Source organism: Daldinia vernicosa (assembly GCF_022497035.1).
Source record: "Daldinia vernicosa strain CBS 139.73 unplaced genomic scaffold F5Y00scaffold_29, whole genome shotgun sequence".
Lineage (NCBI taxonomy): Eukaryota > Fungi > Ascomycota > Sordariomycetes > Xylariales > Hypoxylaceae > Daldinia > Daldinia vernicosa.
In genome coordinates, this window is record NW_025953945.1 from 39,447 (window position 1) to 67,439 (window position 27,993).

A 27,993-nucleotide genomic window follows, 5' to 3' on the forward strand; every position below is an offset into this window, starting at 1 on the left:
GGTGAATTCTTGATAATACCTGAAAACCACATGCCCAGGTTAACCCAGAATGTAATTGATTGCAGATTTTCTCAACTAAGAAGCTCGAATCGATCACTTAGAGTTGAGTTATGCGTGCCTCGCGGTATATTCATCCATCCAAAGAACGCTACGGAAACATGCTCCGCGGGATCCCGTAGCTACTAATGCTGCCTATCCTACTCCCCATAGACACTAACCGGCATCGTAATATCACCACTGGAATATCTCCGCCTGTTGATTCGATTGCATCACCGACAACAACTCGCTTCGGCCAAACCAGGTCTGACCTTGCTAACAACACGTTGAATGCACAGTATTCGTATACTAGAATGCCGAGACGCCTATTATCACTTTCTTTTTAACCCCATTGTATAGAGCCTTGCTATTCAAACACCCGGCACATAACAAGCCGCCTAATATCTCGAGCTTCCAAATTCCGAGCAACCCCTCAGACTAGGATTACCCTTTCTCAATAGAAACCCATACTCCTATTAGCTATTGGTGATGCGACGAATCCCTCCACAGCTCGCTTTATTTCTTTCACGCTGCGTGCAATATCTCTCATGTCTGCACCGCCATCATTGCTAGTTCGTAAGTTCGTAGACACCCAGCTTTCGCATTCCAGAATCAAGTCATTGATCCAAGGTTCCAACCTCGCCTCTGGGCGACCATTCCTATTTAAATCGCGGATCCACTGACTAACAGCAAACGTAATCCATTCGACGATTCGTACGCGACCAGGGCCCCGGAAGGGCACTTCCTGTGCCTCGAACATTTGTTCGAGGACGCGAACTACGAGGTCGAAGCTCACTCCCAGATTAAGGAAGACGATTACCGGCCAGTTGACATCCGCGGCGATTCTTCTATCCTGTGCATTCTCAAAGGCGTAGCGACAGATCTCCGGTAACAGAGTAGGGACGGGGAATATGAAAGAGTCGTTGGAAGAGCGGTGACAGATGTCCTGGATCTGCCCAACGAGCACTTCGTACGGTTGAGGAGGTGGATCTCCTCCCTGTGCTCCACGCTTGCGGCGCTCTATGTTATATGCTGACCACTGTTCCGCGACGTTCTCGTGAGTTTGCTGAATAAGACTGCTCCACGTCTGAGCGATGGTGGTGGAGTTTCGGAAGTCGGCAACGTGATAAATAAGAAGGCATAGATCGTAGTAACCAGCTTGGTCGGCGTAGCCGTTGAAGAGCTAGGTAACAGATGTTAGCGACCCCGAAACCGATTTGTAACCTTCAAACAGCGCGTATATCTGCACACAAGAGGAAAGAAAAATACTTACTTCGGAGAGAGGTTGAATTTGACCATCTAAGGTCTTCTCAATATCTGGTTGGCGTTCCGCTGGGATTCTGCTATCCACTCTCAGCCTCTCTAATAGGTCGTCCTGGATGTGAGCCACCTCGAGAAGCTCCGTCACCTCATGATTGAGGAGCTGCTGTTCTTGCCGGCTAACGCCAGCGGTCATAACACTAGCGTTAGTCTTCGCTTTACTGAGCAGGGTAAGACGATCTTTAATAGAAATTGGGAAGTCGGATTGCGCGAGTTCAGCCTGGACCTTAGCAGCGTCGAAGTACTGCTTGCGCATGGTGTAAAACCTGCAGAGGAGGTCTGCATGCTCGACATCCTTGGAAGCTAGACGGCGGAGGAAAGTTGTTACATGCGGCGAGTCGATGTTGAGAAGGCGATCGGTCCACCCTTGCTGTATATACCACTCATATAGGTCAAAATGGAAAACCTCGTCTGACGAGCTGCTGACGACATCATAAGCCTCTGCGCGCTTGGTTGCTATCAGTGTCGGTTTTCCGTCGATCATTTCGGGCTCCCGGCTGGAGGCGGCATCCAGATCCTGGAGAACGTGATGAATTAAGTTGTAGCAGACTTTGCGCTCGTCAAAGAACCTTGCCCTGGGGTCGCCGACGGGCTTACCATCGTTAACCCAAGAAAGTGCAGCGTTGCCCCGATCCTTTTCGCTGGCAACGACAAGACAGAGCTGAATAGCTCCGGCGTAGTATCTCAAGCTGACATATTGTTCGATCGCATACTCGAGGTTTGCTTGCGTGAGGCTTTTTGCAACTTTCTGGAACAACCTCAAGCTCTCGTGAAGAAGTGTACGGGAGGTGTTCGGATTCAGAGTCGGTTCCGACGCTCTTTTTAATTGCTCCTGGGCCTTAAATATGACTACGTCGTCTGGGCTGCAAAAGCTACCGCATTTACGACGTAGCGCATCTGCTACGGTTTCGACATTGGATCCGTTCTCAATGTTCCGATTGACAATAGCCTTGACGAGGATCTTGGCGAGCTCCTTTCCACTGTCCTGGGAGAATAGTTGCTCATACGTGAGATCGCGAAGCTGTTGCCGCGATGTGTCATCAAGACGAGCGAATATATCTGTAACTCGCTCATCGAATAGGGTCGTAACGAAAGATATGCCTTCAGTAATACCCATCATCAATGTCTCCAAGGCGCGCATAGCTTGATGCTCACCCTGAAAGCCAAGTTCCTCCTGCTTGCTTCCAGCTCTGCGTAAATCTGCGGGACCCGAGAGACCTTGGATAAACGACCGGTTCGCATCTAGGAAACTCCTCAGACCCTCTACGCTCGCCTGAACTTCCTTTAACTTATCGATTGGAATGACGCTGGTTATCGCCAGCGCGCCGCTCGCATCGGTCCCCAATCCGACGATTCTCGAGTTCCATAATAATCGGACAAGCCGGCTAAGGTATAGAGTTAAGGCTGCGTGCCGGGTCGAAGGCTGTACCATCTCAACCGTCGCTGGCTGTCCATCCTGCTCGGGAAGCCTAGGGTTCCCGCCGAAGTTGATATAGACTTGCTTTGCTCGGTCTTGGGTGGCTTGGTCGATGGCGCCACGGGCTATCCCAGGACGCCCATTATCCCCTTGGCGACACGCAACGGCTAGTGCAGCAGTGATAGTCTCGACATGGCCATAAGCACTGCGAAACTTGCTCACCTCAGTCTTTACACCTTCATCTCCTGCAGCCGCCCTAATAGCTGAGGCGAAAATGTCTACCAGTCTTCTGCGACGCACTAGATGTATTCCTGTATTTGTCAGAATAGCAAACTCGCTTCCGTTCGGATCGTCGAATTGGACCGCTAATTCATTCCCAAAGCCTTGAGGTTGGTTGGTCGCAGCGAAAGGCCTGGTAACAAGACCGACATCTTCAGCTCTACTACCAATTTCGATCCAGTTGGCATGCTCATAGTACCGCATATTCTGAGTCTGGCGTCCATGATTGATTCGACCGCTGTCCGGGGCCGACATGAACAAAAGATCCCCGTTGGGTTGTTCCGTTTTAGATACAAAATCAAGAAAGTAACCCGGAGCGAAGCGGATTCCTCGCCGACTCGTCTCGAGAGATTTTGAGTGAATATCGACCTGGTCAGCAAGGCCCCCAAACCGGTCGACCCTAGACCTTCGTTGGTCAGCCGGAGGGAATTTGATGCATTGGAGCTGCATGCTCTGAGGCGCCTGTTCCGAGGAACCCAACATATAGGAGGCAGCGCTAGTAGCGCTCATAAAGAGACGGCATCCCGTATTTGTCAGGGCCATAAGGTGAACCTTGAAATCTTCAACGGCGGAGATGGGGCTAATCGACACGATATCGATGCGCTCGTTAAGCAGAGGCGACACAACGCTAAGCACGTGGGCGATATCGCGCAAAAAATCATCCTTGGTCTTTTCGATAACCTTGGTGAGCTTATTCGGCGGCTCCATGTGATAAGTGCGTACGGTCGACGTATTAGAAAGGGAGTAGAGAAGGCTTCTACTATCATCCACCACGATATCCACGATGTGCTCATCCGTAACCTTACCCCAAAGTATTTTTGTCGGATTAGGGACTGCGTCACGCCATGGACGATATGAGTGGTTGATCTTCTCCGTCCTGTTGGTAAACCATTTCTCTTCTTGCTGGTATTTAAGCTCATAAATATCGCTATCCGACTGACCGGAGAAAAATATGCGGCCGTCTGCGGAACCGGCTATAACACGCGCTTCTGTACCTTTTAGGGGTAACGACATCTTCGTACCGTAGAGATCAATGCTCTTTGCGCCACCTGGAGCATCTTTGGCCGCGACCCCTAAGAGGAATATCTCTGAGGTCGTAGCTACAACCAATATGTGCGTAATGACCTTATTGAACACGTCGGGCTTGGGGGCGACGAGTTTCACGGCGGTAATGCTATGCTGGCTGTCTTCGTAGCCAGTAAGCTCCGGATTTGGGTGAGTATAATCCCAAAGGTAGAGACAATTGTCAATCGTCACCCAGGCGTGGTTCAGCTCGGCGAACAGCCCCATCATCGTGGATACTTCGGCCCTGTTATACTGTTCGAGAACGTTTTGAGGAATGGGATACATATTCGTTTTCTGGAAAGGTGCCCAAGCGGAGTCATCTCTAGTGACATCGTAGTCGGAGGATATTTCTGCGGTAGGTGTACTCTTTAGAACTAACCCTGTTAATAAGAATGTATAGATATTACTCACGTCTACAGTAGGAATCAAGCTGTGGATAATCGCCATCTTTAGCCAGAGCATTGTTGATATAGGAAGCAGCCTTAGCTAGTGGAGGCTGAGGAGTCGTGTTTTGAGCTTGTAGTCCTGCTCGCATGATCTGTTCTTCGCCGGGCTGGGTGGGAGCATTAAGCCCGAGGCCATGCTCTTGACCGAATCTAGCGACTTCACCGCTAGGAACTGAATTATCCCGAAATAAACGGCGACGAACCGGATCTTGCTGGGCGTTGAAGCGCGATGCAATAGCAGGAGTATGCAAGAAAGCGCCGGGCAGTGCATGAGATGGCGTCTGCGGAAAAGCCATGGCGACGATGCGTATGGGTATTCGTATGCGCCCGAATATAATAAGTCAGGCGCGGCAACGAGGAAGGATGAAGGGATTGGTCAATTAAGATTGAAAGGAGAGAGAGGGCCAATGCAGGCGGGCAAGGCACCGAGCTGCTATCGGATCATCAATGGCAACGTCGAAGCTTGGTTTCTTCTAGAATGCTAACAGACGAGGGCGCAAGAAGATGAGAGAAGGGAACCACGGTTATGCTCCCTCTTTTTAAATTCCGTCCCTAAGTCGCCCAAATTTCCCAAAGTTAAGAGAAGTTTATCTTGGGGGGGAAAAGGGAGCTACCAGCTATTAGCTATTAGCTGTCAGCTTTGGACGGGGCTTAGTTTTGAAGATGAGGTATTAGTGTTAGAGAGGGAGAGAGAAAAAGGCTGGAGTTGGAAATATGCTTCTTATTTTTTTCGAAATTCGAAAGCGGGAAGCTTTGACGACACGCGCTTCAAGTTTCGTTGCTTGGTTGCTGAGGTTGTAGCTTTGTCCATTTTTTTCCCATGTCGCGACTTAATCGTTCTAATCCCAATCAAGCTTCAAGCTGGGCTAATAAGTGGGACTACATGCTGAGTACTGCATACATGTACCCTACTTTACGCAGGTATCTAGATACTCTGGCAAGCAAACAGCAACGTCATTGGCTCAAATCATTCTTTGACATTCACTTCTATTTTCCAAGCACAATGCCATTTAAGACATCAATAACTTTGTGTTACCATAACATAAAATTCCTGGCTGCAAGCTGATAATATTTAGGCTACCCAAGGTAGTTAATGCTTAGGTATAAAATAGCTATAGTGACTAAATGATAGGTAATCTTATGTTGAAAAATATTGAAGCTTATTACATTAGGTACAGACCAGGTAGCAAGTCATTGAATATGCATATTAATACGGTAATGACGTATTAACTCCAATAGAACAAGCCTAGACGTACTCAAGGCAATAAAAAAATGAGCCTTCTCTAAGGCCTAAGAGCGAAAAATAAGAATATCAAGTGAATATCAAGTCAAATATAAATTAGATACTTAAAGTACGATGCCAGTCATCTCTTTACCTCTATAAACACAGGCAGCTCCAACAGCAACTCTTTCCATTAGGTACCTAGTTATCCCTACACCAAGCCTACGACTGTTCCTTTTCAGTTCCTGGAGAGCTTTGCCTCGGACTTGATCATTCCTTCTTAGCGTTCCGGGCTGCTTTCTTCAGATAACGGTCCCGGATATCCATTTCCATCTTCAAATTTACCCAGATGCAAAGCCAGTGACCAACCCCAAGGGTATTCTCAATAACCCAGGCCATCAGCGCATGACTCCAATGCGGTGTATAAGTATATGCCACGCTTTGCCAGCCTCCTAGTCCCACCTTGCCTAGAGCAGCCCGCACAAATTGTTTTTGGCTAGGGATAAGTGCGCTAGCCCGTCGTACCTTGCTCATTGCTGTCGTGACAAGGTAGCTGAGACAGAGTTGGACGTCGACGTTGCTCGGCTTAAGCTCCGCCGCAAGAGCAGAAGACCAATACTGCAGGAATGCCTTGCTACCCGAGTAGGTGGCCAAATAAGGGGTCGGGATCCATCCGCCGAAGCTACCCATCGTAAGAATCAAACCACGTTTACGGGCCTGCATTCCCGGAGCGACAAGCTGTGTGACCTTGAGAGTGCCTAGGCAGTTGATGGTGACAATATCTTGAAGCTCCTTCGGCTCGGTGAGTAGGAAAGGAACAGCGGTGTGGTGACTCTGGCCGACATTGTTGATCAGAATGCCTATGTCGAGAGCGGTGATCAGGTTGGCGAGACGAGCATAGTCGGCCTCGTCGTCGGCGGAGAAGTCCATGCCGAGTACCTTCGTCTGTAGTCCCGCATATTTTGTTTCTAGCTCTTGCGATAGTGCTTCTAACTTGGATAAGGTACGGGACACTAGGACGAGGTTGAAGCCCTTGGCAGCGAGTTGAGTAGCAAATTCTTTTCCTAAGCCATCAGATGCGCCCGTTACAACAGCCCAGGTACCTTTCTTTCCATATTTCTTAAGCTAAATCATGGGGTGCCCAGGCGTTAGACGAAGAGATAGCATACACGAAGGAGTAAAACAGTATATAAACAGAGACTTACGTTGGTCCCACTAAGGATGAATGTGCTTGAGAGTAAACGGAGAAAGCTTAACGCTTTGAATGTTGTAAAGAGAGCTCCCAGTCCCGCAAAGGTTAACAGCACACTCTGTGGAACAGAAGCGAGACCATCGCTAACAAAATCCATATTGGATACAATGAGATATGACAGGTACCTCCAGTATGTATCAGTATGTATGGAGCAAAAGTAGGAAGAAAGGAAGAAAGGTAAGATTTAGGTAGAGTCGATAGTGTGCTAAAGTAAGTGTGCTGTTAGGGTTTTCCGAGTGCGAGTTATAATTAATACTAATTGGAAGCTAAGGTGTTAAGGTGCTACGTTAATACCTGATAGGTTAGTGGCGGACCTCGGAGCTTGGTGGAAGCTAGGATGTACCTAGTCGATATAAACACCTATAAACTGCCCATACCTGCATCTTGACGGCCTCTCTCTATATTTATATTTATATCAAGCATCCCCCGTTTACCGACCGGAGTTTTTAAGATCCACAAAAACATCAATCATCATGGATTTCTTGAAAGACTATCTTCCGCCCGCCAAAGGCTATCTCCCGTACTATATGATGCTGGTATGCGAAATTCGCTTTACTTTACCTTTCTAGCTCTCCCCCTTTTTTCTTCTTCTTCTCATTGTTTCTAGCTAACCAATCGAAACCATAGACTTCTGTGCTCGCTGTTGGGAATGCCTTTCAGAATTATATAACACTACACTTCTCCCGACGCCTCTACAACGGCCAGTTCGTACCGAACCCCTCCCTATCTCCCAAGTCGGCTACCTTCGATCCGGAAGACTCAACTCGGAAACTTGTACCTGCATCCGCAACGTCCAATCCTAAAGCCGGACGTACCCAGGACCAGGTCACCCCCCTCGCTGCCAGATTATTCGGTACTTATACTATCGTTTCGGCTATCGTGCGCTTCTACGCTAGCTACAATCTTCATCTGGCTCCCGTTTACCAAATCACCCTGTGGACCTACGTCGTTGCACTTGCGCATTTCGGCTCCGAATTCGCTATCTATAAAACGGCGCACATGGGTCCAATTGCGTCAACCTTCTTCTTTGCCACCGTTGGTATCGTATGGATGACCAGCCAATATAACTTCTACGTCGAAGTATAAGCCTGAAGGGATAGACTTTTCGGGGGGAGAAAGAAGCGTAATGGGTATAATATCATCAATAATATAAGTAATCAGCATACATAATCGACGAGTTTGATGTGGAACGCATCTATAATACCAAGGCCATGAAGTTCTGCCCATGTATGTTGCCAACTATCCGGTATAAATACCTCGTCTATTGCTATATTGTCTTCGCCATTCGCTATACGCCCCCCTATCATTGGAGTTTTTTCCGATATAACTCTCCCGCGCAATCCCTCAACCTCGCCGAGGCTTGTTCGGGGGTAATGTCTCGTTGCGGCTCGGCCATCAATTCATATCCAACTAAGAATTTTCGCACGGTGGCCGACCGTAGTAGAGGCGGATAAAAATGCATGTGGAACCAACTGTTCTCGATTTCCTCATCTGTTCCGTCTAGCGGAGCTTGATGAATACCAGAGCTGTACGGAAAGCTTGTCTCGAACAAGTTGTCATATCTCCTCGTTACCTCCTGGATCGCATCCGCAAACCTAAACCTCTCTTGTTCGGTCAGGTCTACTAACGCTCGCACATGCCGCTTGGCGATTATCATAACCTCAAACGGCCAGATAGCCCACCACGGACAGACCACCAGGAAGGACTCATTCTGGTACACGATACGCTCCTGTTTCTCTAATTCTAGCTTGACATAATCCTCCAGCAGGTGTCGCCCTTGGTGCTCGGCTCTGTATTTGGTCAACTGAACAATTTCTGCGGCTGGTTCTTCCGGCAGTGTACTGGTTGTCCAGATTTGGCAGTGCGGGTGAGGGTTTGAGCATCCCATTGCAGCGCCCTTATTCTCAAAAATCTGCATATATCGCAACTGCTGCGAGGGCGGCGGCACGAGTGACTCTGGAGGTGCTTCGCGATTTAGGAGATCGAGCTTGGCGGCGACTTGAGAAAGGGGGTTGCTCGGCGCGAGGTGGACAGCATAAATCCTTGTCCACGTCTCAATAATTGGGAGAGTCTCGGCCGCAGGCATGTCGGCGAGGGTGAGGTTGTGCTTGGGTGAAAAGGTAAGGACAAAGCATTTGCCTTTGACACCCTCAGCGCGAAGCAGCAGTGAGGCGAGATCTACTCGGATTAACTAAGCTGAACCATAAGTTAAGAGGCGGTAAGGGGCAAGCTTATTACCATGACTTGAAGGCTCTGCCTCATAATCTTGCTGTTGTTCCTTTACGGCACTATAGTCATTTACAAACACAAAGGTTTGCTTATAGTCGGGGTTCGCATCGCCTTGCGCTCGCGGGTTTCGAGGACAGAGGTAACACTTGACTCTATTAGCGACCAACGTCTCTAGTATTATGGGGGAGTATCGCTTGCCTTCGGGTCGTATTCAGGCAGTGTGATGATTCCTGGGGCTTCTTGCTGACCCCTGGCCAAGAACCTGGTGAGCAACTCATTTCCTCCTCATACAAAGCATAGATATATCACAGCACACTTACTGCCAAGGTCTCTTCGTCCTGTGAGGGGAGACTAAGAGCCATGACCCCCTCAGTGGATTGTAGCGCCGATGGGAGATATCGTCGAGAATCTTGTCAGGCATAGCGACTGGAGGAAAGATTGAGCCAGGCTATAAGGACGAAGTTTGATAGATGTATATAATAGATGAGAACGCCCTTATCGCGCAGAAAGCGACGCAATTCGAAGCTTGAACTAACACGATGGAGGAGTATTATTTATTCTATGAGGAAGATATGCAAGTAATTACCTCACAAAAAAAGAAAAAAGAAAGCAAGCAGATGTGAGAATGCGAAGAGGCAAGGAGACGGATAGCTGCGGTGTATATTGTATTGTATGTACCTGATTATCGGTCCACATGGCATTACATACCTCATGTATGTAGTGGGTTAAGAAACTACAACCCCGCCTGGGGTATTCTACATAGTGTACCTGGGTAAGTGCTATGATGCAATTGGACAGCTGCGAGGTATCTCGGTGGTTACGTCGGCCGAATAGCATGAACAACATTTAAAACTACATAGAGAGGTAGTTCCTACCTTTTACATCTTGGGAAAATACCGCGCTTTCTTCACTCGTACCTTCCACAAAGGGGAAAGGAGAATTACGAGGTAACACAATAGACGTACACGTGCACCTAGAAATATTGAATTTTCAATGTTTGCAAATGCATTAGTTTAGGTACCTAAATATGTAGCTTGCATGATACATCTTCCCAATATTGGGGTACTTCGTTAGGTTAGGTACTTCGTACTTGCCCGTCAAATAAGTAAAGCATATTCACGTGACTAAAGAGCCTCAGCCTTTTTTGCGGGTTAAAGCAGATGATACTATTTGTCAAATCGGTGCGACGCACTTCGCATCTGCAACCTCTGATTAGGTACCTACCTACCTACATACCTGGTAGTAGGCATCCAACTATTATCCACTATCACCGACTGACCTCCATTACTCGTCGCCCAACATCAAATCAACAATACTCTTCGTCGGACACTTCAAATAAAAAGAATAAAATAAATTATCATATCTTCCGCTCACTTCAAGTACGATATCCTGTTGATACCCCTCCTTGGTATCTTTCTCAGTCGTCGGCCGGCGTGCATTTATCAGTCCATCTCAACCACAATCTGATAATTAATTTCGAAGTCCTTCCAAACCGGACTTCGTCATCCCGAACTTCACACTGGACGACAACATGGGTGTCATCCGCAAGAAGACGGCCACCAGGGGTGGTGAGAGTGGTGTTAAATATGTTTGCGATGTTTGCTCGGCAGACATCACCTCTACAGTACGTCTTCGTCGCGTCCCTACTATTACTACTTCTCTCTTCACCTATCTAGCTTTTCTATCAGTGCTAATTGAACTCTATTCCTACAGGTCCGAATAAGATGCGCTCACAGCGCATGTAACGAGTACGACCTCTGTGTCCAGTGCTTCTCCATGGGCGCCGCGAGTGGCTCTCATCAACCAGCTACCCATCCTTACAAGGTCATCGAACAGAACTCATTCCCTATTTTCGACAAAGACTGGGGTGCAGACGAAGAGCTGCTGCTTCTCGAAGGTTGCGAGACTTACGGACTTGGATCATGGGCCGATATTGCAGATCACATTGGCGGCTACCGTCACAAAGATGAGGTTAGGGACCATTATCTCAAGGTATACGTTGACTCGCCATGTTTCCCGCTTCCGGAACGCTGCAAACCATCAGACATGGAACTAGCGCAAGATATATCCCGCGAAGAATTCCAGGCGCGCAAGAAGCGACGCATCGAAGATCGCAGGGAGGCTCAGAAGAATGCACCCCCGATGCCGCCCAAGACGAAGCCCACGGCCAGTGTGCCTTCCTGTCACGAGATTCAAGGCTATATGCCCGGCAGACTCGAGTTTGAGACTGAGTATGCTAACGAGGCCGAAGAGGCAGTCCAACTGATGCAATTCGACCCTGGTGACGGTATCAATCCCCATACAGGAAACCTAGAACCGGAAATGGAGCTCAAACTCACGGTCATGGACATCTACAACTGCCGATTAACCCAACGCGTGGAACGAAAGAAAGTGATTTTCGAGCACAATCTGCTAGAATATAGGGAAAATAGCAAGCAGGAGAAGAAGAGAACCAAGGAAGAACGAGACCTTTTGAGCAAAGCCAAGCCTTTTGCGCGCATGATGAACCATGATGACTTTGAGGCGTTCTGCCAAGGTTTGGTTGACGAGTTGAATCTTCGGCAGGCCATTGCCCAGCTGCAGGAATGGAGGAACATGAAGATTGGTGATCTTCGTAGCGGGGAAAAGTACGAACAGGAGAAAAGTCAACGCATCCAGAAGGCTATACCGATGGGTTCGATGGATCGCGAACGACTAGCTTCGGCGCAACGATCTAAGCAAAGCATTCAACCGGAACCACCCAGTGGAGCCGCTCTGCTCGTAGCGCCCGAGCTCCCATTCAGGCCTGCTACAGCTGGGACGATATCTCAAGACGCCCCAGATGCATCAACAAACGGCGAGCCCAAGCCGCTCGCAAATGGGCACATGAACGGAGTTCCTAACGGAGTTACGACCAACGGGACACTTGCATCGGGGAAGCAGAAGTTCATCTCGCAGCCTATTTCGGGCGTACAGCCACTAGCACTGACCCAAGACAACGCCCCAGACTTACATCTACTTACACCGGAGGAAGTAGAACTATGTAAGGTTTGTCGACTACAACCGAAGCCGTATTTGATGATAAAAGAACAGGTATTCAAGGAAGGTCTAAAAGGCAACGGAGCCTTAAAGAAAAAGCAAGTGAAGGAGATTTCTCGGCTAGACTCTCAGAAGGGGAGCAGGATATTCGATTTCTTTATCAACTCGGGTTGGATTGCTAAAGCTTAAGCTTTTCCGGCAGCAAGTGTAGGAATACTATCAGATGCTACCGGCCCAGCATCCTATAATAATTTGGTGGGGCTTTCCCTGCGAGCATGTTGGAGTAAGGGGTGTATATCCTCCAACCCTGCCAAAAATAAAGACAGAAGGGGGAGGGGGTGCAAGTTGGCTGATGACATATGCAGCACATTCATCGCTTCAGCCAGGCAGGTTCTACTCCGTAGAGCTTGAACTACGGTAGAATCCGTGATTAATACAACGGCCTGGTCCTTTGCATTCATATGGGCGATGATTTCAGTTAGACAAGCTCTTGCAGCACGAGTCACCCGAATAATGTAATACAACGTACCATACGTTAGGTACCTTAGGTAGTTAATGATGTGTATTTTAACTGCGACCAAAGAGCAAAAGAGCAGGAATAAGTGCATGACATGATAGTAGCTTATGCAAGGTTACAAGTCCCTTCGCCATGTCTCAATACAGTTTTCTTTTATAAGACAACTCTCGGTGCGTGTTCAGCACAGCGCGAAATTACCCGTGTTAATGTATATACCTTATGTTAGGTAGGTACCTGTTAATGCATTACATACACAGGTTACCTAGGTACCTAGCCCGGTGTAAGATACCTACATACAGGTACACAGTGTATGGGAAGAACATTAGTTATGTACCTAGGAGGCAGGTACGTAGGTAATTTTAGCTAAAGTTTGGACTAACATGTTCCTGGGTTCCGAAACAAAGCCGCAAACATAAGCCACAACCTACACTCCACCCTTCCCCCTCCCCCCCCCCCAATTCTAATCGCCTTAACCGCGTTCTAACCGCGCCTAGACCATTCCTATTTCTACCTACCGGTCCGCGCCCTGGTGCGACCGTTTCCCCCCTCCCACGATGGTAATTGGCTATCAAACAATCGTAGGCTTCATGCCGCGCCGAAACCTCCTCCTCCCGACCATTTGTATAGTCCTCCTCATTGCGGCATGGACCTTCCGAGCTCCAAGTCCCTCTATTGAAAGATGGCTTGATACATCCACCATACGAGGTACTACGCCGACAATACCACCGAACTCATCGCCTCCCCTTTCATCTTCAAACAGTCCTCCGACCCAACCCCACAGCGATGTCGACCTATCCTCTCCCGACGCTCCCTTTATCGGCTGGCCGTTACAAAGGGTATGCAAGGAGGCCATATGGGTAGAAGGGTTAGTTTACATCTGCGACAACAATTCTGGTGGGATTGGTAATATACGAAATTACATCCAGACCTGTATACGGTACGGTCTCGAAGCTGGCGCCACGGGTCTCGTTATGCCCAAGATCCGAAAACGCAATGAGACAGATCTAGCCGACCTCTTCACTGACTATCTACCACTCGATTACATGTTTAACGAGGAGCACTTCAAAGATGCCTTTGCCCTCAGCTGTCCCCAGATCACGCTCTACGATAATATCAAGGATATACCTGGCATAGGCAGCAAGCCTAATATCGAGCATATCACACCCAAGAAGTTTGGAAATCGCGAAGGCTGCGATTGGCGAGATCAAAATCGTCATACGGATCGTTTCGGTGATAGATTCCGCAGGTGGTTGAACGATCCTAAGAATGGACAACTCCCACCGTCGAAGGATCACCCGCGCTTAATACGTTTTAATTGGGGTGTTCTCTGGGACTGGCAAATCTATCGTGATGGCCCCGAATTTGCGAATACGTTCGGTAACATCTTAAAATTCAACGACCAGCTACTCCGCTTAGGAGAGGTTACGTTGCAAAAAATGCATGCGTATGCGAAGGCCAACGGAGTCGAGAATGGCAAATTCCTCGGCGTACACTTGAGAACAGAGAGTGACGCCCTAAGTTTCTGGCCGACGTACACTACTCAGACAGAAGCCTATCTAAAGCAAGCCACCAAACGAGGCTTTGAAGCAGCGTATATAGCCACGGGAGACCCTCTCGAGGCGCAAAATTTTGCAGGGGCCGCCATCGAAATGGCGCAGATGAGAGTGGTTAGCAAGACAGATCTATTAGAGGACGAAGATCTGGAAGAACTGGAGTCATTGAGCTGGGATCAACAGGGCCTAATCGATTTGATCGTCCTCCTAGGAAGCGACTACTTTGTAGGCACAATGCCGAGTAGTTTCTCGATTTACATAGCGATGAAGCGGCACTTAAAGACGGAAGGTATCTATACGAGACCTTATAAGGTCGGATCGGAAGGGGATGGGCTGTCGTATCTTGTGGGCAACTATGAAAAGTACTGGGAAGGTTGGCTTTACATGTGGGATGGTATGTGGCCTTGAGACATGTCTTTAGTAGAGTAGCATCTGTTTTAGATGCGAGTATCGTATAGAACAAATAGAATCATAACAAAGGTACCTTGGGTACCTACAATTTACATGTGAAAGGGGTCCCTTAGGTACCTGCATGCGTATCCAAAACATATTCTCTTTATGTGCATATGCCTACCTACATAATGAATTATTTAAGTTACCTACCTAAGGTACATACCTAGTAGGCATAACCGTACTCTAGTAAAGACATATAGTTACATGTACCTAATCTTCATGGTTCTAATAAGCAGAAACTCAAGCAAGAACTTAAGCAAGAACTCAAGTTTACAACCTCGACATCAATTTTAAAAATTATCTTGACCAGCAATCGTTTGGCTCCAAGTTCACTCTTTAGACAACTCCTAAGCTACTCTACACTCAGATAACTTTCCACTACGTTCAAGATGTCAATGGTAACCATCTCTAGCCTACAACGCATCACTGCGTCAAAGCTAGCTGAGATGTTACTTGTCACCGCGAACCCACCGTCTTCAGACGGAACCATAGCCATTGTAGACGTGCGAGACGACGGTATGTATTGCTCTCACTTTATGCCACATCGTACCCCGGCTTCCTTTTTAAGGCTTTGACTTTTTGACGAACCTAGAGGAATGGCCCGTTGACTAAATTTGGCTTGGTTTGGCATAACCTCCCCCGTCTCATTTATTATACCTAAGGGCATACTAATATAAACTCTATACCGGCGCACAGATCACATAGGCGGGCACATCAAGTCATCGCTGCATTTCCCTAGCCGCAGCCTTGACGCTACCATGCCCACCCTATTGCGCAAGCTCGCCGACAAGGACATAGTTATTTTCCACTGCGCCTTGAGCCAGCAGCGCGGTCCTAGCGCCGCCCTCAGATATATCAGAGAAAAGGAAGCGGCAGCCGCTGCAGTAAAGAGGGCTGCGGAGGAGGTAGAGGCTAAAAAGGAGGGTAAAGCGGCCAAGCAACAGCAAGTCTACGTTCTAGATAGGGGCTTCGTCGGCTGGCAGGAAGTCTATGGCCCTGATGAGCGTCTCACAGAGGCGTATAGAAAGGAGTTATGGGAGAATGGGTATTAGACCAAGGCCACGACCAGAAAACCGTAGCGTTAGAGATTGGCGTTTTTGTCAAGATGGATCAAGAAACATGTCTAATTGGCGAGTGTGGTTGTGGGTTATATTCGGTAAGCCTGTTCTATCACCTACCCTGGCAACTTCTTCCACTCACAAATGCTCAGAGGAGGGGCCAATTCCTTCACGCAGCTACATGCAGCCCTCGGGATGGCGAAATAGAGTTCTAGACGTCAAGATCAAGACGTGACATTCCATTGTAGATCAAGCATAGTTTATTTAGTCAAAACTTTGAACCTCAGTACGCATTGGCCCCTTCAGGTGGCGCTTAGCTCTGTACAGGGTTCGTCTTTTATCATAAAACCAGATTTTTGGGCCTTAACGCTCGGGGCTTTATACCTTGTATAGCCCTTATGGTGCGGACATACACAGTGATTCTCTTTAAGAGCTGTGGAATAAGATTTGATTTTACGCAGACAGTTGAAGTATATTTGAAGTTTATCATGTTAGCAGATCATAAGAGAATATATAGACGTTGTTTATATAAAGTTGTTTATATTTTCCATGTTAATATAGTATTATACTTTTATATTTGGAGCATACCAAATGGCTCTATAAGCAACCAGCCAAGGTTGTCTCACCATATGAGTTCAATTTGAATTTAAGTAGGTCTCGGCGTGTCTTAAAATCTACACGATCGTTTCATGCTTGCCGAGAGGCCAGAAGCTTTTGGCCAGAGAAACCCCATTCTTAGATATACAATAAAGACATAGTTAAATAAGATCGAGAGGATTTGAGTTCTCACATTGACGCAAGGGGAATTCTCTAATATAGGGCAGAACTTTCTTCGGTAGGGGATATACCAACATATATAGAGCAGCAATTGTCTTTAGATATACCATATACTTCCATCTAGTAGCTATTTCGGATAGCCCATCACTCCCTTCCTGATCCAGCTTGGAAAAAAGAAAAGAAAATACCCCGATAGACTCCCAGCACTCAGCATCTCAAATCTGAAGTCATGGTTCGCTCACCCACCGATCGGGATGAACTACGCCGTCGCGTATCCATTAGTACACTTCCAAGGTTAACCCGAGCGGGTACATTCGAGATCGAACTGCATTATTTCATGAAGCACCTCCGCTATCGAGCCCGGAAACTTACAAAACTCTGCAAAAAGCTTGCTGGGGTTATGGGTAGAATCCTCAGATATCTCGCGATCGCTCCATACCTTCCTTGTGTATGCTTCTTCATCATTGCAGATAAATTCGGAGCGTCTACGAGACACGAATCTGCAACAGAGCCCTTAGACAAAATTACCTATTTTCCACATCCGAAATACTCCGGCGACGACAATTTCAATGTGGTGGTCATAGAGACATGGGAGGTTGAAGGCTGAATGGTGAAGCTTTAAACCCACAAGGCAACAGCCGACTATCTCGAGCTTTAAGACAATGGTGTCCTCGCTCTATGGGGCCTAACTAGGACCCAAATGGGGATTGATACCGAGATTTATGAAGTTTGAGATATGGAATAAATATGCTTTATTTCTCTCTTTACAATGTACCTAATTAACCCCTAGAAATAAAAATGTCAGATATTTTCACCACCTCTATGATAGACTTAGTGTATGTGATAATAAACCATAACTATACTTAGGTATATAATGAGGTTTCCAACATGATATTAATGTGAGTTAGTAGTAATTTAAAAGACTCAAATTATATGCATAGGCATTTTATGGAAGCTCGAAGACGATTCTCATGATAGAATAGCTCGGAGACTTGAATTATATATACCTGCAATCTCTTCACTCTGTAGTTTTCTGGTCCTTTGAATATTTATTAATTCTTATAGGCTAAATTCTACGTAGAGTGAACTTGTGAGGCTAGGATGATCTTTAAAAGTACAGAAATCAAGCCCGGCATTAATACCTTGTACCTTTCTACGGAGTAGTTCCTATATAACGCTATATTAACCTTGACCCCAGGCCTCAGAAGTTTTTTAATGAATGATATTTTACGGCAAAAAGTAGAAAATGTGTTTATGTTGTTATATTAAGTATCAGGGAATTACCTTAAAGTTGTTCAGTGATTTGAATCTGGCCCTAAAACTCCACTGCCTATTTCACTTACTCTAGGTTTTAGCACAATACCAGGGGTTATTTATTAGGCCACCGATGTATACGTAGGTTAAGCAAAGAGTTGATCTAACTGTGCTATCTATAAGGGTTATGATAATAAGGGATGCAATCTTAGGTACGCTGAGGTATGTACTGTTACGACATTAATCTTGTGCCCCCCCCCCCCCAAAATAATGTACTAGAGCCTACGATATGGACACGGGCAACTATTTCTTTAACTGAGCTTTGAACCCAGTTGTAAGTGATCAGCCCTTTTTTATGTTCAATAATATCTGAGAAGACGGCTCATTGTGCTTTTCATTAAGCTTTGGCCTGGTGGTAGCAATAAGAACTGGTTGATATGTACAAGAATACCACGTAATGAATAAATGTCTCCTTTTCAAAATGTCCCTCATAACCCCTATTTACTTCCAATCCCGAATAATCAATGTTAACCGCCCTGTCTCCGCTCGTATTTTCACATTTCACGCATAACCCATTTCATCATTCGATGCTTACAGTTTCGAGAACGAAGTCGGCACGCTCCCGCCCATCTCGACCAATGTGCTCTTATTCCTAACCCACGCCTCGAGTCCTCTCTTCCCGTTTTCGACTCCGATGCCGCTTAGCTTCCAGCCGCCAACTGCCATCTCGGCAGGACTCTCGCCCCAAGTATTTATCCAAGTAATACCAGCCTCGAGTTTCGAGATAACACTGTGGCATAGGTCGATATCGCGACCCACCACGCCGGCCGCAAGTCCCAGATCTGTTGCGTTGGCGCGCTGGACCGCCTCATCGACTGTGTCGTACGCCAGGATTGTCATCACAGGCCCAAAGATCTCTTCCTTCACGATGGTCATCTCATCAGTGCAGTCTGTAAATACTGTCGGTTGGACCCAGTAGCCCTCTTTTAATTCGGGAGGTATGTTGGCTGGCTGCTCTAACCCGCCGCTTAGTAACGTCGCCTTATCTTGCTCGATGCCCTGGCGTATGTATCGAACCACTTTGTCGTAATGGATCTTGCTACTAAGAGGTCCGAAGTTGGTTGTCGGATTAAAAAGGTCGCCTGCTCGGACGAATTGTATCTTCTCGAGCAAGGTGCGCTCAAACGATTTTTTTATCGAATTCGGAACAAATACCCGCGTGCCGTTCGTACAGACTTGGCCGGTACTGAAAAAATTTGCCATCATGGCTACATCTACGGCTTGGTCCACCGCCGCGTCTGGGAGAATAACTAACGGGCTCTTGCCACCCAGCTCCATGGTCACGTACTTCATCCCCCCGGCAGCAGCGCCGGCTACCTTCATCCCGGTGCTGACCTGTCCAGTGAAACTAACCTTCGCGATGGCAGGGTGTCTCGTCAGATAGGACCCGACGTCGCCGCTGCCATATACGACGTTGAAAACGCCGTCCGGAAGACCAGCCTTACGATAGAGATCAGCTAGGTATTCGGCGTGTAATGGCGTGTACTCGCTCGGTTTGTAAACCATGCAATTTCCCGCAGCCAAACAAGGCGCAGACTTCCAGAGTGCGATTTGGATTGGGTAGTTCCAGGCCCCGATGCCGGCGCAAACGCCTAGAGGTTCTTTGGACGTGTATACCATAGCCGACGGCCGAAGGCGGAAGGATTCGCCATTTAATCCACCGCTGGCTACTAAGCTTGCGTAATACTCGAGAACGTCCGCCCCCGTGGTGATATCCACTGTTGAAGTTTCCGAGAAAGGCTTCCCGGTGTCGATGGTCTCGACACGCGCGAGAGCATCGTTGTACTCACGCAGAAGAGCGACAGCTTGGTGTAGAATACGTGCCCTTTCTACGGCGGGAGTGCGAGACCAGGAAGGAAATGCTTCTTGGGCCGATTGGATTGCGGCATCAACAGATTTTGGTGAAGAGCTATGTATCTTGCAGACGGCCTTCCCGGTTGAAGGGTCGATAGACTCAAAACTGCCCGAGGATGGTGCTAAAGGCCGCGGGTGTCCCGCGTAAAATGCGTGTCGGTCTAAATCCCTGAACTCCATGATATATATAGACACGCGACTGACTTGATAAGAAACAGCAGTGAATTTGTAATTCCGGTTGAATCTTTAGGTGGTTAGTAAGTCGTCTTCTCTCCTACGAGTAAAATGTGAGGCTTGATATGAGTGGCTGGTAGTGATCGAGGGCTTGATTAAGGCCCGGGAGTAGGGTGTGTTTCTATCTTGGATATCAACAGGGAACCCCTTGATATAAGATATTGCTAGAATATAAACTAAAGTAAATTCGGTGCGTAGATACGAAGCTATCGGTGTAACTATGTAGGACTTGAAACACGAACTTCGGACGTGGATATTTATTGGGTCGGCTCCGGGTAAAATTCACGTCATCAAGTGGAGATGGAAAACACGGTGTTGGCGGGTATTGGGCAGTGTTGGCAATTTGCGGCTCCCGAGCGAGGCTCCGCCAGTTTGTTCGAAGCTGACGCCTCGTGACGGTAGAAGGTTTACTATGTATTAGACCTTAGTTCCCTATGCACTAGATAGCCCCGACTCGTTGAATCACAAGTCTCAGCTGGATCTCGGCTGTTTTCGTATCTAGCGTAGATTGCGCCTTTGATATGTAGACTCGAGATAAGAATCGAGGGGTGGCAAGTAAACGTTCGAGCGCGGGTAGGTTAACTTCTTAAGGTATGTAAGTTGGTTGTTAGCCAAGTAAAGTTGGTGGGTTGGCGAGACTAAGAGGACTATCTTTACCCAACTTAGGATAGCCCAAACCACCAGATCGACCTTGTTCTGCTTGTTCCGTTTTGTACTCCTCCATAGCGTATGTGTTCTTTGCCCGGCAGCCCGGCCACGATTCGGACGAGTCAGATAAGTCAGGCCATTTAGCGCATTCACCGCTCTGCACATAAGATTTTTTGCTGCACGTATACAACTCATGTAACCGTGGACTAGCAATACTAGTGGGGTCGATTGTGAAGGATCAAGCTTGTCAGGGTCCATATCTCGAAATTTGTACAGCGCTTGACCGAGTCCCGAACCGCCTTGGCAACTTTGTTATGGAATTCGCCGAGGGGTCTGAAAGATTAATAGACCCTGACTGCCACATGGCAAGGTGCTGTCTCGCTGACTTGTAATATCACAGGATCTGCAGCTAAAGATACGTGTTTTAGTTGATCTCCAGTTGTTCCAAGTCGTTCCAAGTAAAAAGAAACGTTTACGGGGAAAAAGCCACAAGAAAAAAAAACCCCCCCAAGATGACCACTACGCAGCTCCCAGTATCGGATTCCGACAAGTATGATTATGTAGTTGTTGGTGGGGGTACCGCGGGCTGCGTCGTTGCGGCAAGGCTGGCGGAGTATCTACCGCACAAAAGCATCCTTCTCATTGAGGCTGGCCCTAGTGATTTTATGGATGATCGCGTGCTCGACCTTAAGCAATGGCTAAAGCTGCTGGGTGGTGAGCTCGACTATGATTACGGCACTACCGAGCAGCCTATGGGTAAGTTCTTGTACTCTAAATTAAACTGGTCTCTTATCTTACCGTAACTTATAGGCAATTCTTATATTAGACATTCGCGAGCCAAGGTTTTGGGAGGCTGCTCTTCGCATAATACCTTGATCTCTTTCAGACCGTTTCAGTATGACCTGGATATCTGGCAGTCATTGGGAGCACGGGGCTGGACTTTTCCCATGTTCATGAAAGCGTTGGATAGACTGAAGAATACTATTCAACCAGTTCATGCGAGACACCGCAACCAATTGTGTCAGGATTGGGTTGATTCGTGCAGCTCTGCCCTGAATATTCCCGTCGTTGATGACTTCAATAAGCAAATTTCGCAAACTGGTTCCTTAAAACCTAGCGTTGGATTCTTTTCAGTAAGCTACAATCCGGACGACGGAAGACGATCCAGCGCTTCCGTCGCATATATCCATCCCATCCTTAGGGGCGAAGAGAAGCGGCCAAATCTGACGATCCTGACACATGCGTGGGTGTCGAAAATCAACGTTAGCGGAGATGCTGTTAGTGGAGTAGCTCTGACGTTGAAAGATGGCTCCTCACGTATTATCAAGGCGAAGGCCGAGACGATATTGAGCGCAGGGGCTGTAGATACCCCTCGCCTTATGTTGTTATCAGGTCTTGGGCCTAAGAAGCAACTGTCAGATCTTAATATCCCCGTCGTCCGCGATATTCCAGGAGTCGGTGAGAACCTTCAGGATCACCCCGAAAGTATTATCATGTGGGAATTGAAGAAACCCGTGCCGCAAAACCAGACAACGATGGATTCCGACGCGGGAATCTTCTTGCGTCGCGAAGCACCTGGTGCCGGAGCTAAGAAGTCAGCTGCCAATCCACAGGGTCTTTCCGATGGAGATATTGCGGATGTCATGATGCATTGCTACCAGATCCCATTCACACTCAACACCCTCCGATTGGGATATCCTGATATCCCAGACGGCTATGCTTTCTGCATGACGCCGAATATCCCGCGGCCGCGCTCCCGAGGTCGACTATATCTTACATCGGCGGATCCCAAGGTTAAACCGTCGCTTGATTTCCGATATTTCACAGACCCGGAAGGCTACGATGCGGCTACTTTGGTATACGGCATGCGAGCAGCACGCAAGGTAGCAGAGCAAGCACCGTTCAAAGACTGGATCAAAAAGGAGATTGCACCTGGGCCGAAGGTTCAGTCAGATGAGGATCTTAGCCACTACGCGCGTAAAGCAGCGCACACGGTTTACCATCCCTGCGGAACAACCAGGATGGGAGACACAACGAAAGACGAGATGGCTGTTGTTAACGAGAAGCTAAAGGTCAAAGGACTGAAGAAGCTGCGCATTGTCGATGCTGGAATATTCCCAACTATTCCTACTATCAATCCTATGTTAACAGTATTGGGTGTTGCCGAGAGAGCTGCTGAACTGATTGCCGAAGAAGCTGAATCCGAAAAGGAGAAGGCTAAGCTATGATCGGATATAAATGTTGATTTATATAAGACGGGATTCCAGCGTTATGGAAGCTGTATTGAATTGTTGCTGAGGTTGGGCATGTAATTAAAACATCTAGAAACTGATGATTTTTGAGCCGGGTTAGAAAGACCGTTGTAAGAAAATATAGATGCTTAAGAAGGTTAAGAGAAGAAGTTGCTCTTAATAATTTCCAAGATCTCCCGAAATTTGATTTGACATGATGGTTACAGCGATGGTTACAGCGATGGTTACAGGCACCTAGGTAGGTAAAGCCTCTGTGGCTGAAAGGCGGTCAAGAGATAGCGCGGTCAGTGGATCAAAACGCGCTAAACCGTACGGAATATGTAGCTTGGGCAGAATCCCCGCCAAGTCCATTTTTTTTCTTCTGAGATTTACAAGGTGCATCAAGTTCAAATTCATATTTTTGTTATAAGTCATCGGTAATTAAAAATCGCAATGCCTGCAGTTCGTGCTGGGAATCGTGCGCCGAAAAAGCAGCAACTACACAAAGAAAATACAAAGTCGCTAAAGAGGAAAAGGGATCAGGAAGATGTCCAAAAACTACAAAATGCCGTAGACGAGCTTGTAAGCGATACTCTTACTTGAAATGTCGTTTCGAAGAATAGAGCTGACAGAATCTTTTTCTTTTTCCTTTTTAGGACCTGAAGTCTGACGACACGTCTAAGTTCTCAACGCTGCCACTTTCGAAACCCACTGCTTCTGGTCTCGAAGCGTCACACTTCCAAAACTTAACCGATGTCCAGGCCCGAGCGATTCCCCTCGGCTTAAAGGGTCGCGATATTCTCGGCGCCGCGAAGACCGGTTCCGGCAAGACTCTTGCTTTCCTAGTTCCCGTCCTCGAGAAGCTTTACCGCGCGCAATGGACCGAGTACGACGGACTAGGAGCTCTTATTATCTCTCCTACGCGCGAGCTTGCCGTGCAGATTTTTGAGGTGCTACGTAAGATTGGGAGATACCATACCTTCTCTGCCGGTTTGGTCATCGGAGGCAAAAGTCTACGCGAAGAAGCTGAAAGGTTGGGGAGGATGAACATTCTAGTTTGCACCCCGGGTCGTATGTTACAACATCTGGATCAGACGGCCGGATTCGATGTCGACAATCTACAGATACTAGTCTTAGATGAGGCCGATCGAATAATGGATATGGGGTTTCAATCTGCTGTGGATGCACTTGTAGAGCATCTTCCCAAGTCGCGGCAGACGATGTTGTTCAGCGCTACGCAAAGCAAAAAGGTCTCGGACTTGGCAAGACTAAGCTTAAAGGATCCCGAATACGTAGCCGTTCACGAAGCTGCTGCTGCCGCAACCCCTACGACACTAACACAACACTACCTTATCACGCCCTTAGCAGAAAAGATGGAAACTTTATATGGCTTTATAAAAGCGAACCTCAAGAGTAAGATGATTGTATTCCTGTCGTCAGGAAAGCAAGTTCGTTTCGTATATGAGAGTTTTCGCCATTTACAACCTGGTATCCCGCTGCTACATTTACATGGAAGGCAAAAGCAGGTGGCGCGGCTCGAGATTACGTCGAGATTTTCCGCGGCTAAATATTCCTGCCTCTTTGCTACGGACGTGGTTGCACGTGGTGTGGATTTCCCCGCTGTTGATTGGGTAGTACAGATGGACTGTCCTGAAGATACTGACACCTACATTCATCGAGTTGGGCGAACTGCGCGTTACGAAAGAGATGGAAAGGCGGTACTATTTTTAGACCCGAGCGAGGAGAAAGGCATGCTCAAGCGATTAGAGCAGAGGAAAGTGCCGATACAGAAAGTTAATGTACGGGATAAGAAGAAGCAGAGCATCAAGAACCAGATCCAGGATATGTGTTTCAAGAACCCGGATCTAAAGTACCTTGGGCAAAAAGCCTTTATCAGTTACACCCGTTCCGTTCACCTACAGAGAGACAAGGAAATCTTCAATCTGAAAAAACTGGATTTGGATGCGTATGCTGCCAGCTTGGGATTGCCCGGTGCGCCGCAAATCAGATTCCAGAAGGGTGAAGATGTGAAGAAGTTGAAGAATGCACCTCGTGCTGGGTTGTCTAGCGACTCAGAATCCGAACTCGACGATGACAAGAAAAAGCGAAAGAAGGGCGAAATCCGGACGAAGTACGACCGCATGTTTGAGAGGACGAACCAAGACGTGTTAACAAGTCACTACAATAAAATGATTGGCGACGAGGAGCAAGCGGCGAGCGATGACGACGACGACGGTCAAGATTTCCTTTCCGTAAAGCGAGTACTGGAAGGAAACGATTTAGACGAGGCTGAGGAGGGCAATGGACTGGCTCCCGGAAAGAAGGTCATCACAGGTCTTGGCGGCGAAGAGCCATTCGTGGTAGATTCTAAACGTAGGGAAAAGATGCTCAAGTCTAAGAAAAAGATGCTCAAATTCAAGGGCAAGGGAGATAAGGTGGTATTTGACGATGAGGGGATGGCACATCATCCGTACAGAATCAAAGGCGAAGAAGACTTTATACAAGACGGATCTGCAGAGGCTCAGCGACAGAAATTTGTGGAGAGTGAAGCGATTAAGGTCAAGGAAGCGGATATCAGCGATAAGCAGCTCGCCAAGGACAGGCGGCGGGAGAAGAAAGAGAAACGGAAAGCTCGGGAAGCAATGGAAAATGATGAGGCGATGGGTGGCATGCCCAGACTCTCGGGTGGCAATGACGGAGAAGATCCCCTCGCTCTTATGTCATCTCTACCGATGGCAGGGGAAGGGGAAGGGGAAAGCAGCGGTAGCGAAGCGCCCGAAGAGAGGCGTCCAAAGAAGAAAGCGAAGAAGTGGTTCCAAGACGACTCAGAGGACGAGAGACAGAAGGCCAAGAGTAGAAAGGGCAAAGGGAAAGTTATCGAAGTTGGCGAAGCACCAGATACCCTGGAGGATTACGAGGCGTTGGCTGCAGGACTGCTCGAAGATTAATGTATTTAGGAGGAGGTATATAAATATTAATATATTAAATAGGACGATGCGGTTACAGTTCTATGAAATTGTTTGGGTTAGATTAATTATTTCTAGCGGTGTCCAAGGTTTTAAGGATATCACAAGCTACATGTAGCAGGAGATGTATGTGATTATCGATAAGTCAATTGAACTACATAAGGTATGTACCTTAGGCACCTAACCTAAGGTATATGTACTACCCCGCGACCCCTCCATGCCCCTTCCCTCCATGCTTAGCTGCCTTGACCCATAAAATTGTCAAGTCGTCTTACTGTAAGGAACGTCGCATTCAATCATCCAACTCTCTCAACCCCCAGCTCTCGTCAGCCGCGACAACGAGGTTCCACATTTACATAGTACTCTACTCTTACTCATATAATCTCGTCAGACCATAGCTTGTTTGTGTCCCCGTCGTCTCGGTCCGATATGAGAAAGACGACCTTCCCCTAAGGTTCCTAAGGCGTGGCATGGCAAGCGATATTCCATGAACAACAACAACCCCTGCCGTTCTCAGCCTCGAGGACATCTAATTCTACAAACGGTCAAATTAGAAATAATAGAATAGTAGACAGCCGGAGTATACTGAGACGGATATGTCGACGCTTGAGAACGGGTCGGCTCCGTCCCATCCCCGTACGAACGGCACGACGTCGAATGAACTAGAGATTCTATGCCACGGGCTCAAGGCTAAGGTGGACAGCTTTCTCGATACACCCACAGAGGATGATATACTCAATTCCGTGAAGAATCAAATAATTATCGCAAGAGGTGTTATAGACGAGGCGCTACGGCGATATAGGTGCACAATCCCCCTTTTCCTTTTTTTTTCTTTTTTTTTGTTTAATCTTCTTTCCTTTCCTTTGCTTTGCTTTGCTTTGCTTTTCTTTCCCTTCCGTTTCCAAGTCCAATTTTCCCGAGCTGACTGCCATACGATAGACCCGAAGAGCTATCTCTATCTTATAACGGCGGGAAAGACTGCCTTGTCCTATTAATACTAATTCTCGCCTCTCTTCCCTCATCCGTTTCATTACAACCATCCTCGTCACAATCCTCGGCAGTCGCCCAACCCGAATCTTCCTCGCCTCTGTCGTTCCCGCGCCGACTACAAGCCCTTTACATCCGGCCGCCTCTCCCCTTTGCTGAGGTAGATGAATTCGTCACAACGACCTCGTCAGTTTACCACCTCGATCTCACGACGTCGAACCAGCCAATGAAGCCTGCTTTGACTGAATACCTGCGCGACCGCCCTGAGGTCAAAGCCGTGTTTGTCGGAACGAGGAGGACCGATCCACACGGCGCAGACCTGACTTTCTTCGATGAAACAGATGCCGATTGGCCTCGCTTCATGCGCATACATCCCGTCATCGATTGGCATTATCGCGAGGTTTGGGGCGTAAGTTCCTCCCTTCATTTCCCATCAGTTCCTCTTTCCATTCGGCAGTTTCCTTAGGTAATGTTTAAATCGGAATAAGACAGTAAATCAGTTAGCTTATAGACAAATACTAAAACGAGGGATTAGTTTATACGAGCTCTGGATATTCCATACTGCCCACTTTACGATATGGGATATACTTCGTTAGGCGGCATAGACGATACGCACCCGAATCCGGCGCTAAAGGAGGACGGGAAAGGGTCCAGCAGCAAGGTAGACGGGGAACACTTCCGGCCGGCCTATGAGTTAACGGAAGATAGAGAAGAAAGGCTAGGTAGGGATCGATAGCGTTGTCATGTTTTTACAAGGAAAATAAGTACCAAAGCAAACATCGGAATGACTGTCGCTTGTATGGTTTACAATTTAAAACAGCGGATAGCCCACACGAAATCCTGGCGATGACAAACATTAGGTTGGCGGATTCAGGACAGCATTCTACATAGGTCTATATCTATACATACATATGTAGGTACTCCCACGCGGAGGCAGGAAAGCTTGAGGATTCGAGCAGCGCGGACGGGTTGGTTAGATAAAGAGAGGATTGGTTACTTACTTACTTACCTTAGGTACTTATTTAGTTTCCTCATAGATATTTATCTCCTCTTACTTTCTCTAGAGTTACTGGAAGAAGCAATAGATAGGCATATGCGCTCTTTATGAGATTTGGTT

At 47.6% G+C, this 27,993-nt stretch overlaps 11 protein-coding genes across 11 annotated transcripts; 7 read left to right on the forward strand and 4 right to left on the reverse strand.

The window, feature by feature from the left end:
- Nucleotides 1-13: 13 nt before the first annotated feature.
- Nucleotides 14-5,334, reverse strand: F5Y00DRAFT_239555 (nucleoporin-domain-containing protein). Its single transcript, XM_048008094.1, has 3 exons — nucleotides 4,529-5,334; nucleotides 1,310-4,467; nucleotides 14-1,219 (listed from the first exon to the last, which is right to left on the reverse strand). The coding sequence occupies exons 1-3, from the start codon at nucleotides 4,857-4,859 to the stop codon at nucleotides 491-493; spliced, it is 4,218 nt and encodes a 1,405-aa protein (XP_047863920.1). The 5' UTR covers nucleotides 4,860-5,334; the 3' UTR covers nucleotides 14-490.
- A 541-nt stretch (nucleotides 5,335-5,875) lies between these two features.
- On the reverse strand, nucleotides 5,876-7,298 carry F5Y00DRAFT_239557 (NAD(P)-binding protein). Its single transcript, XM_048008095.1, has 2 exons — nucleotides 6,991-7,298; nucleotides 5,876-6,910 (listed from the first exon to the last, which is right to left on the reverse strand). The coding sequence occupies exons 1-2, from the start codon at nucleotides 7,132-7,134 to the stop codon at nucleotides 6,056-6,058; spliced, it is 999 nt and encodes a 332-aa protein (XP_047863921.1). The 5' UTR covers nucleotides 7,135-7,298; the 3' UTR covers nucleotides 5,876-6,055.
- A 148-nt stretch (nucleotides 7,299-7,446) lies between these two features.
- Nucleotides 7,447-8,232, forward strand: F5Y00DRAFT_96438 (transmembrane domain-containing protein). The gene is made up of 2 exons (XM_048014379.1): nucleotides 7,447-7,573; nucleotides 7,665-8,232. The coding sequence occupies exons 1-2, from the start codon at nucleotides 7,511-7,513 to the stop codon at nucleotides 8,121-8,123; spliced, it is 522 nt and encodes a 173-aa protein (XP_047863922.1). The 5' UTR covers nucleotides 7,447-7,510; the 3' UTR covers nucleotides 8,124-8,232.
- On the reverse strand, nucleotides 7,993-9,767 carry F5Y00DRAFT_96443 (galactose-1-phosphate uridylyltransferase). Its single transcript, XM_048014380.1, has 4 exons — nucleotides 9,587-9,767; nucleotides 9,465-9,516; nucleotides 9,276-9,411; nucleotides 7,993-9,215 (listed from the first exon to the last, which is right to left on the reverse strand). Exons 1-4 carry the CDS (start codon nucleotides 9,685-9,687, stop codon nucleotides 8,341-8,343), a joined length of 1,164 nt encoding a protein of 387 aa, XP_047863923.1. The 5' UTR covers nucleotides 9,688-9,767; the 3' UTR covers nucleotides 7,993-8,340.
- Nucleotides 9,768-10,400: 633 nt separating this feature from the next.
- F5Y00DRAFT_239563 (transcriptional adaptor-like protein) lies at nucleotides 10,401-12,971 on the forward strand. Its single transcript, XM_048008096.1, has 2 exons — nucleotides 10,401-10,890; nucleotides 10,980-12,971. Exons 1-2 carry the CDS (start codon nucleotides 10,798-10,800, stop codon nucleotides 12,471-12,473), a joined length of 1,587 nt encoding a protein of 528 aa, XP_047863924.1. The 5' UTR covers nucleotides 10,401-10,797; the 3' UTR covers nucleotides 12,474-12,971.
- A 305-nt stretch (nucleotides 12,972-13,276) lies between these two features.
- Nucleotides 13,277-14,866, forward strand: F5Y00DRAFT_239564 (uncharacterized protein). Its single transcript, XM_048008097.1, has one exon. It carries the CDS (start codon nucleotides 13,356-13,358, stop codon nucleotides 14,760-14,762), a length of 1,407 nt encoding a protein of 468 aa, XP_047863925.1. The 5' UTR covers nucleotides 13,277-13,355; the 3' UTR covers nucleotides 14,763-14,866.
- A 194-nt stretch (nucleotides 14,867-15,060) lies between these two features.
- On the forward strand, nucleotides 15,061-16,336 carry F5Y00DRAFT_239565 (Rhodanese-like protein). Its single transcript, XM_048008098.1, has 3 exons — nucleotides 15,061-15,323; nucleotides 15,504-15,963; nucleotides 16,018-16,336. Exons 1-2 carry the CDS (start codon nucleotides 15,197-15,199, stop codon nucleotides 15,857-15,859), a joined length of 483 nt encoding a protein of 160 aa, XP_047863926.1. The 5' UTR covers nucleotides 15,061-15,196; the 3' UTR covers nucleotides 15,860-15,963; nucleotides 16,018-16,336.
- A 1,906-nt stretch (nucleotides 16,337-18,242) lies between these two features.
- Nucleotides 18,243-20,266, reverse strand: F5Y00DRAFT_96502 (aldehyde dehydrogenase). Its single transcript, XM_048014381.1, has one exon. It carries the CDS (start codon nucleotides 19,988-19,990, stop codon nucleotides 18,488-18,490), a length of 1,503 nt encoding a protein of 500 aa, XP_047863927.1. The 5' UTR covers nucleotides 19,991-20,266; the 3' UTR covers nucleotides 18,243-18,487.
- Nucleotides 20,267-21,077: 811 nt separating this feature from the next.
- On the forward strand, nucleotides 21,078-23,143 carry F5Y00DRAFT_96506 (putative GMC oxidoreductase). The gene is made up of 2 exons (XM_048014382.1): nucleotides 21,078-21,448; nucleotides 21,503-23,143. Exons 1-2 carry the CDS (start codon nucleotides 21,205-21,207, stop codon nucleotides 22,918-22,920), a joined length of 1,662 nt encoding a protein of 553 aa, XP_047863928.1. The 5' UTR covers nucleotides 21,078-21,204; the 3' UTR covers nucleotides 22,921-23,143.
- Nucleotides 23,144-23,296: 153 nt separating this feature from the next.
- Nucleotides 23,297-25,934, forward strand: F5Y00DRAFT_239569 (DEAD-domain-containing protein). Its single transcript, XM_048008099.1, has 2 exons — nucleotides 23,297-23,505; nucleotides 23,580-25,934. The coding sequence occupies exons 1-2, from the start codon at nucleotides 23,377-23,379 to the stop codon at nucleotides 25,869-25,871; spliced, it is 2,421 nt and encodes an 806-aa protein (XP_047863929.1). The 5' UTR covers nucleotides 23,297-23,376; the 3' UTR covers nucleotides 25,872-25,934.
- Nucleotides 25,935-26,148: 214 nt separating this feature from the next.
- On the forward strand, nucleotides 26,149-27,981 carry F5Y00DRAFT_239571 (adenine nucleotide alpha hydrolases-like protein). The gene is made up of 3 exons (XM_048008100.1): nucleotides 26,149-26,691; nucleotides 26,829-27,285; nucleotides 27,412-27,981. Exons 1-3 carry the CDS (start codon nucleotides 26,486-26,488, stop codon nucleotides 27,610-27,612), a joined length of 864 nt encoding a protein of 287 aa, XP_047863930.1. The 5' UTR covers nucleotides 26,149-26,485; the 3' UTR covers nucleotides 27,613-27,981.
- The last annotated feature ends 12 nt before the right edge of the window (nucleotides 27,982-27,993 follow it).

What these genes read in the sequence shown, in the direction of transcription:
- F5Y00DRAFT_239555 (XM_048008094.1), bottom strand. Translation starts at nt 4,859, where the DNA reads ATGGCTTTTCCGCAGACGCCATCTCATGCACTGCCCGGCGCTTTCTTG. An exon ending in GCTTGATTCCTACTGTAGAC is followed by an intron (nt 4,468 to 4,528) that starts GTGAGTAATATC and finishes CACCTACCGCAG; the next exon opens with AAATATCCTCCGACTACGAT. An exon ending in AAATTCAACCTCTCTCCGAA is followed by an intron (nt 1,220 to 1,309) that starts GTAAGTATTTTT and finishes TCTGTTACCTAG; the next exon opens with CTCTTCAACGGCTACGCCGA.
- F5Y00DRAFT_239557 (XM_048008095.1), bottom strand. Translation starts at nt 7,134, where the DNA reads ATGGATTTTGTTAGCGATGGTCTCGCTTCTGTTCCACAGAGTGTGCTG. An exon ending in TCATCCTTAGTGGGACCAAC is followed by an intron (nt 6,911 to 6,990) that starts GTAAGTCTCTGT and finishes CCCATGATTTAG; the next exon opens with CTTAAGAAATATGGAAAGAA.
- F5Y00DRAFT_96438 (XM_048014379.1), top strand. Translation starts at nt 7,511, where the DNA reads ATGGATTTCTTGAAAGACTATCTTCCGCCCGCCAAAGGCTATCTCCCG. An exon ending in TCCCGTACTATATGATGCTG is followed by an intron (nt 7,574 to 7,664) that starts GTATGCGAAATT and finishes TCGAAACCATAG; the next exon opens with ACTTCTGTGCTCGCTGTTGG.
- F5Y00DRAFT_96443 (XM_048014380.1), bottom strand. Translation starts at nt 9,687, where the DNA reads ATGCCTGACAAGATTCTCGACGATATCTCCCATCGGCGCTACAATCCA. An exon ending in AGGACGAAGAGACCTTGGCA is followed by an intron (nt 9,517 to 9,586) that starts GTAAGTGTGCTG and finishes GTTCTTGGCCAG; the next exon opens with GGGTCAGCAAGAAGCCCCAG. An exon ending in TGCCTGAATACGACCCGAAG is followed by an intron (nt 9,412 to 9,464) that starts GCAAGCGATACT and finishes AATAGAGTCAAG; the next exon opens with TGTTACCTCTGTCCTCGAAA.
- F5Y00DRAFT_239563 (XM_048008096.1), top strand. Translation starts at nt 10,798, where the DNA reads ATGGGTGTCATCCGCAAGAAGACGGCCACCAGGGGTGGTGAGAGTGGT. An exon ending in CGGCAGACATCACCTCTACA is followed by an intron (nt 10,891 to 10,979) that starts GTACGTCTTCGT and finishes CTATTCCTACAG; the next exon opens with GTCCGAATAAGATGCGCTCA.
- F5Y00DRAFT_239564 (XM_048008097.1), top strand. Translation starts at nt 13,356, where the DNA reads ATGGTAATTGGCTATCAAACAATCGTAGGCTTCATGCCGCGCCGAAAC.
- F5Y00DRAFT_239565 (XM_048008098.1), top strand. Translation starts at nt 15,197, where the DNA reads ATGTCAATGGTAACCATCTCTAGCCTACAACGCATCACTGCGTCAAAG. An exon ending in TGTAGACGTGCGAGACGACG is followed by an intron (nt 15,324 to 15,503) that starts GTATGTATTGCT and finishes ACCGGCGCACAG; the next exon opens with ATCACATAGGCGGGCACATC.
- F5Y00DRAFT_96502 (XM_048014381.1), bottom strand. Translation starts at nt 19,990, where the DNA reads ATGGAGTTCAGGGATTTAGACCGACACGCATTTTACGCGGGACACCCG.
- F5Y00DRAFT_96506 (XM_048014382.1), top strand. Translation starts at nt 21,205, where the DNA reads ATGACCACTACGCAGCTCCCAGTATCGGATTCCGACAAGTATGATTAT. An exon ending in CACTACCGAGCAGCCTATGG is followed by an intron (nt 21,449 to 21,502) that starts GTAAGTTCTTGT and finishes CGTAACTTATAG; the next exon opens with GCAATTCTTATATTAGACAT.
- F5Y00DRAFT_239569 (XM_048008099.1), top strand. Translation starts at nt 23,377, where the DNA reads ATGCCTGCAGTTCGTGCTGGGAATCGTGCGCCGAAAAAGCAGCAACTA. An exon ending in AAAATGCCGTAGACGAGCTT is followed by an intron (nt 23,506 to 23,579) that starts GTAAGCGATACT and finishes TTTCCTTTTTAG; the next exon opens with GACCTGAAGTCTGACGACAC.
- F5Y00DRAFT_239571 (XM_048008100.1), top strand. Translation starts at nt 26,486, where the DNA reads ATGTCGACGCTTGAGAACGGGTCGGCTCCGTCCCATCCCCGTACGAAC. An exon ending in GAGGCGCTACGGCGATATAG is followed by an intron (nt 26,692 to 26,828) that starts GTGCACAATCCC and finishes GCCATACGATAG; the next exon opens with ACCCGAAGAGCTATCTCTAT. An exon ending in ATTATCGCGAGGTTTGGGGC is followed by an intron (nt 27,286 to 27,411) that starts GTAAGTTCCTCC and finishes ACGAGGGATTAG; the next exon opens with TTTATACGAGCTCTGGATAT.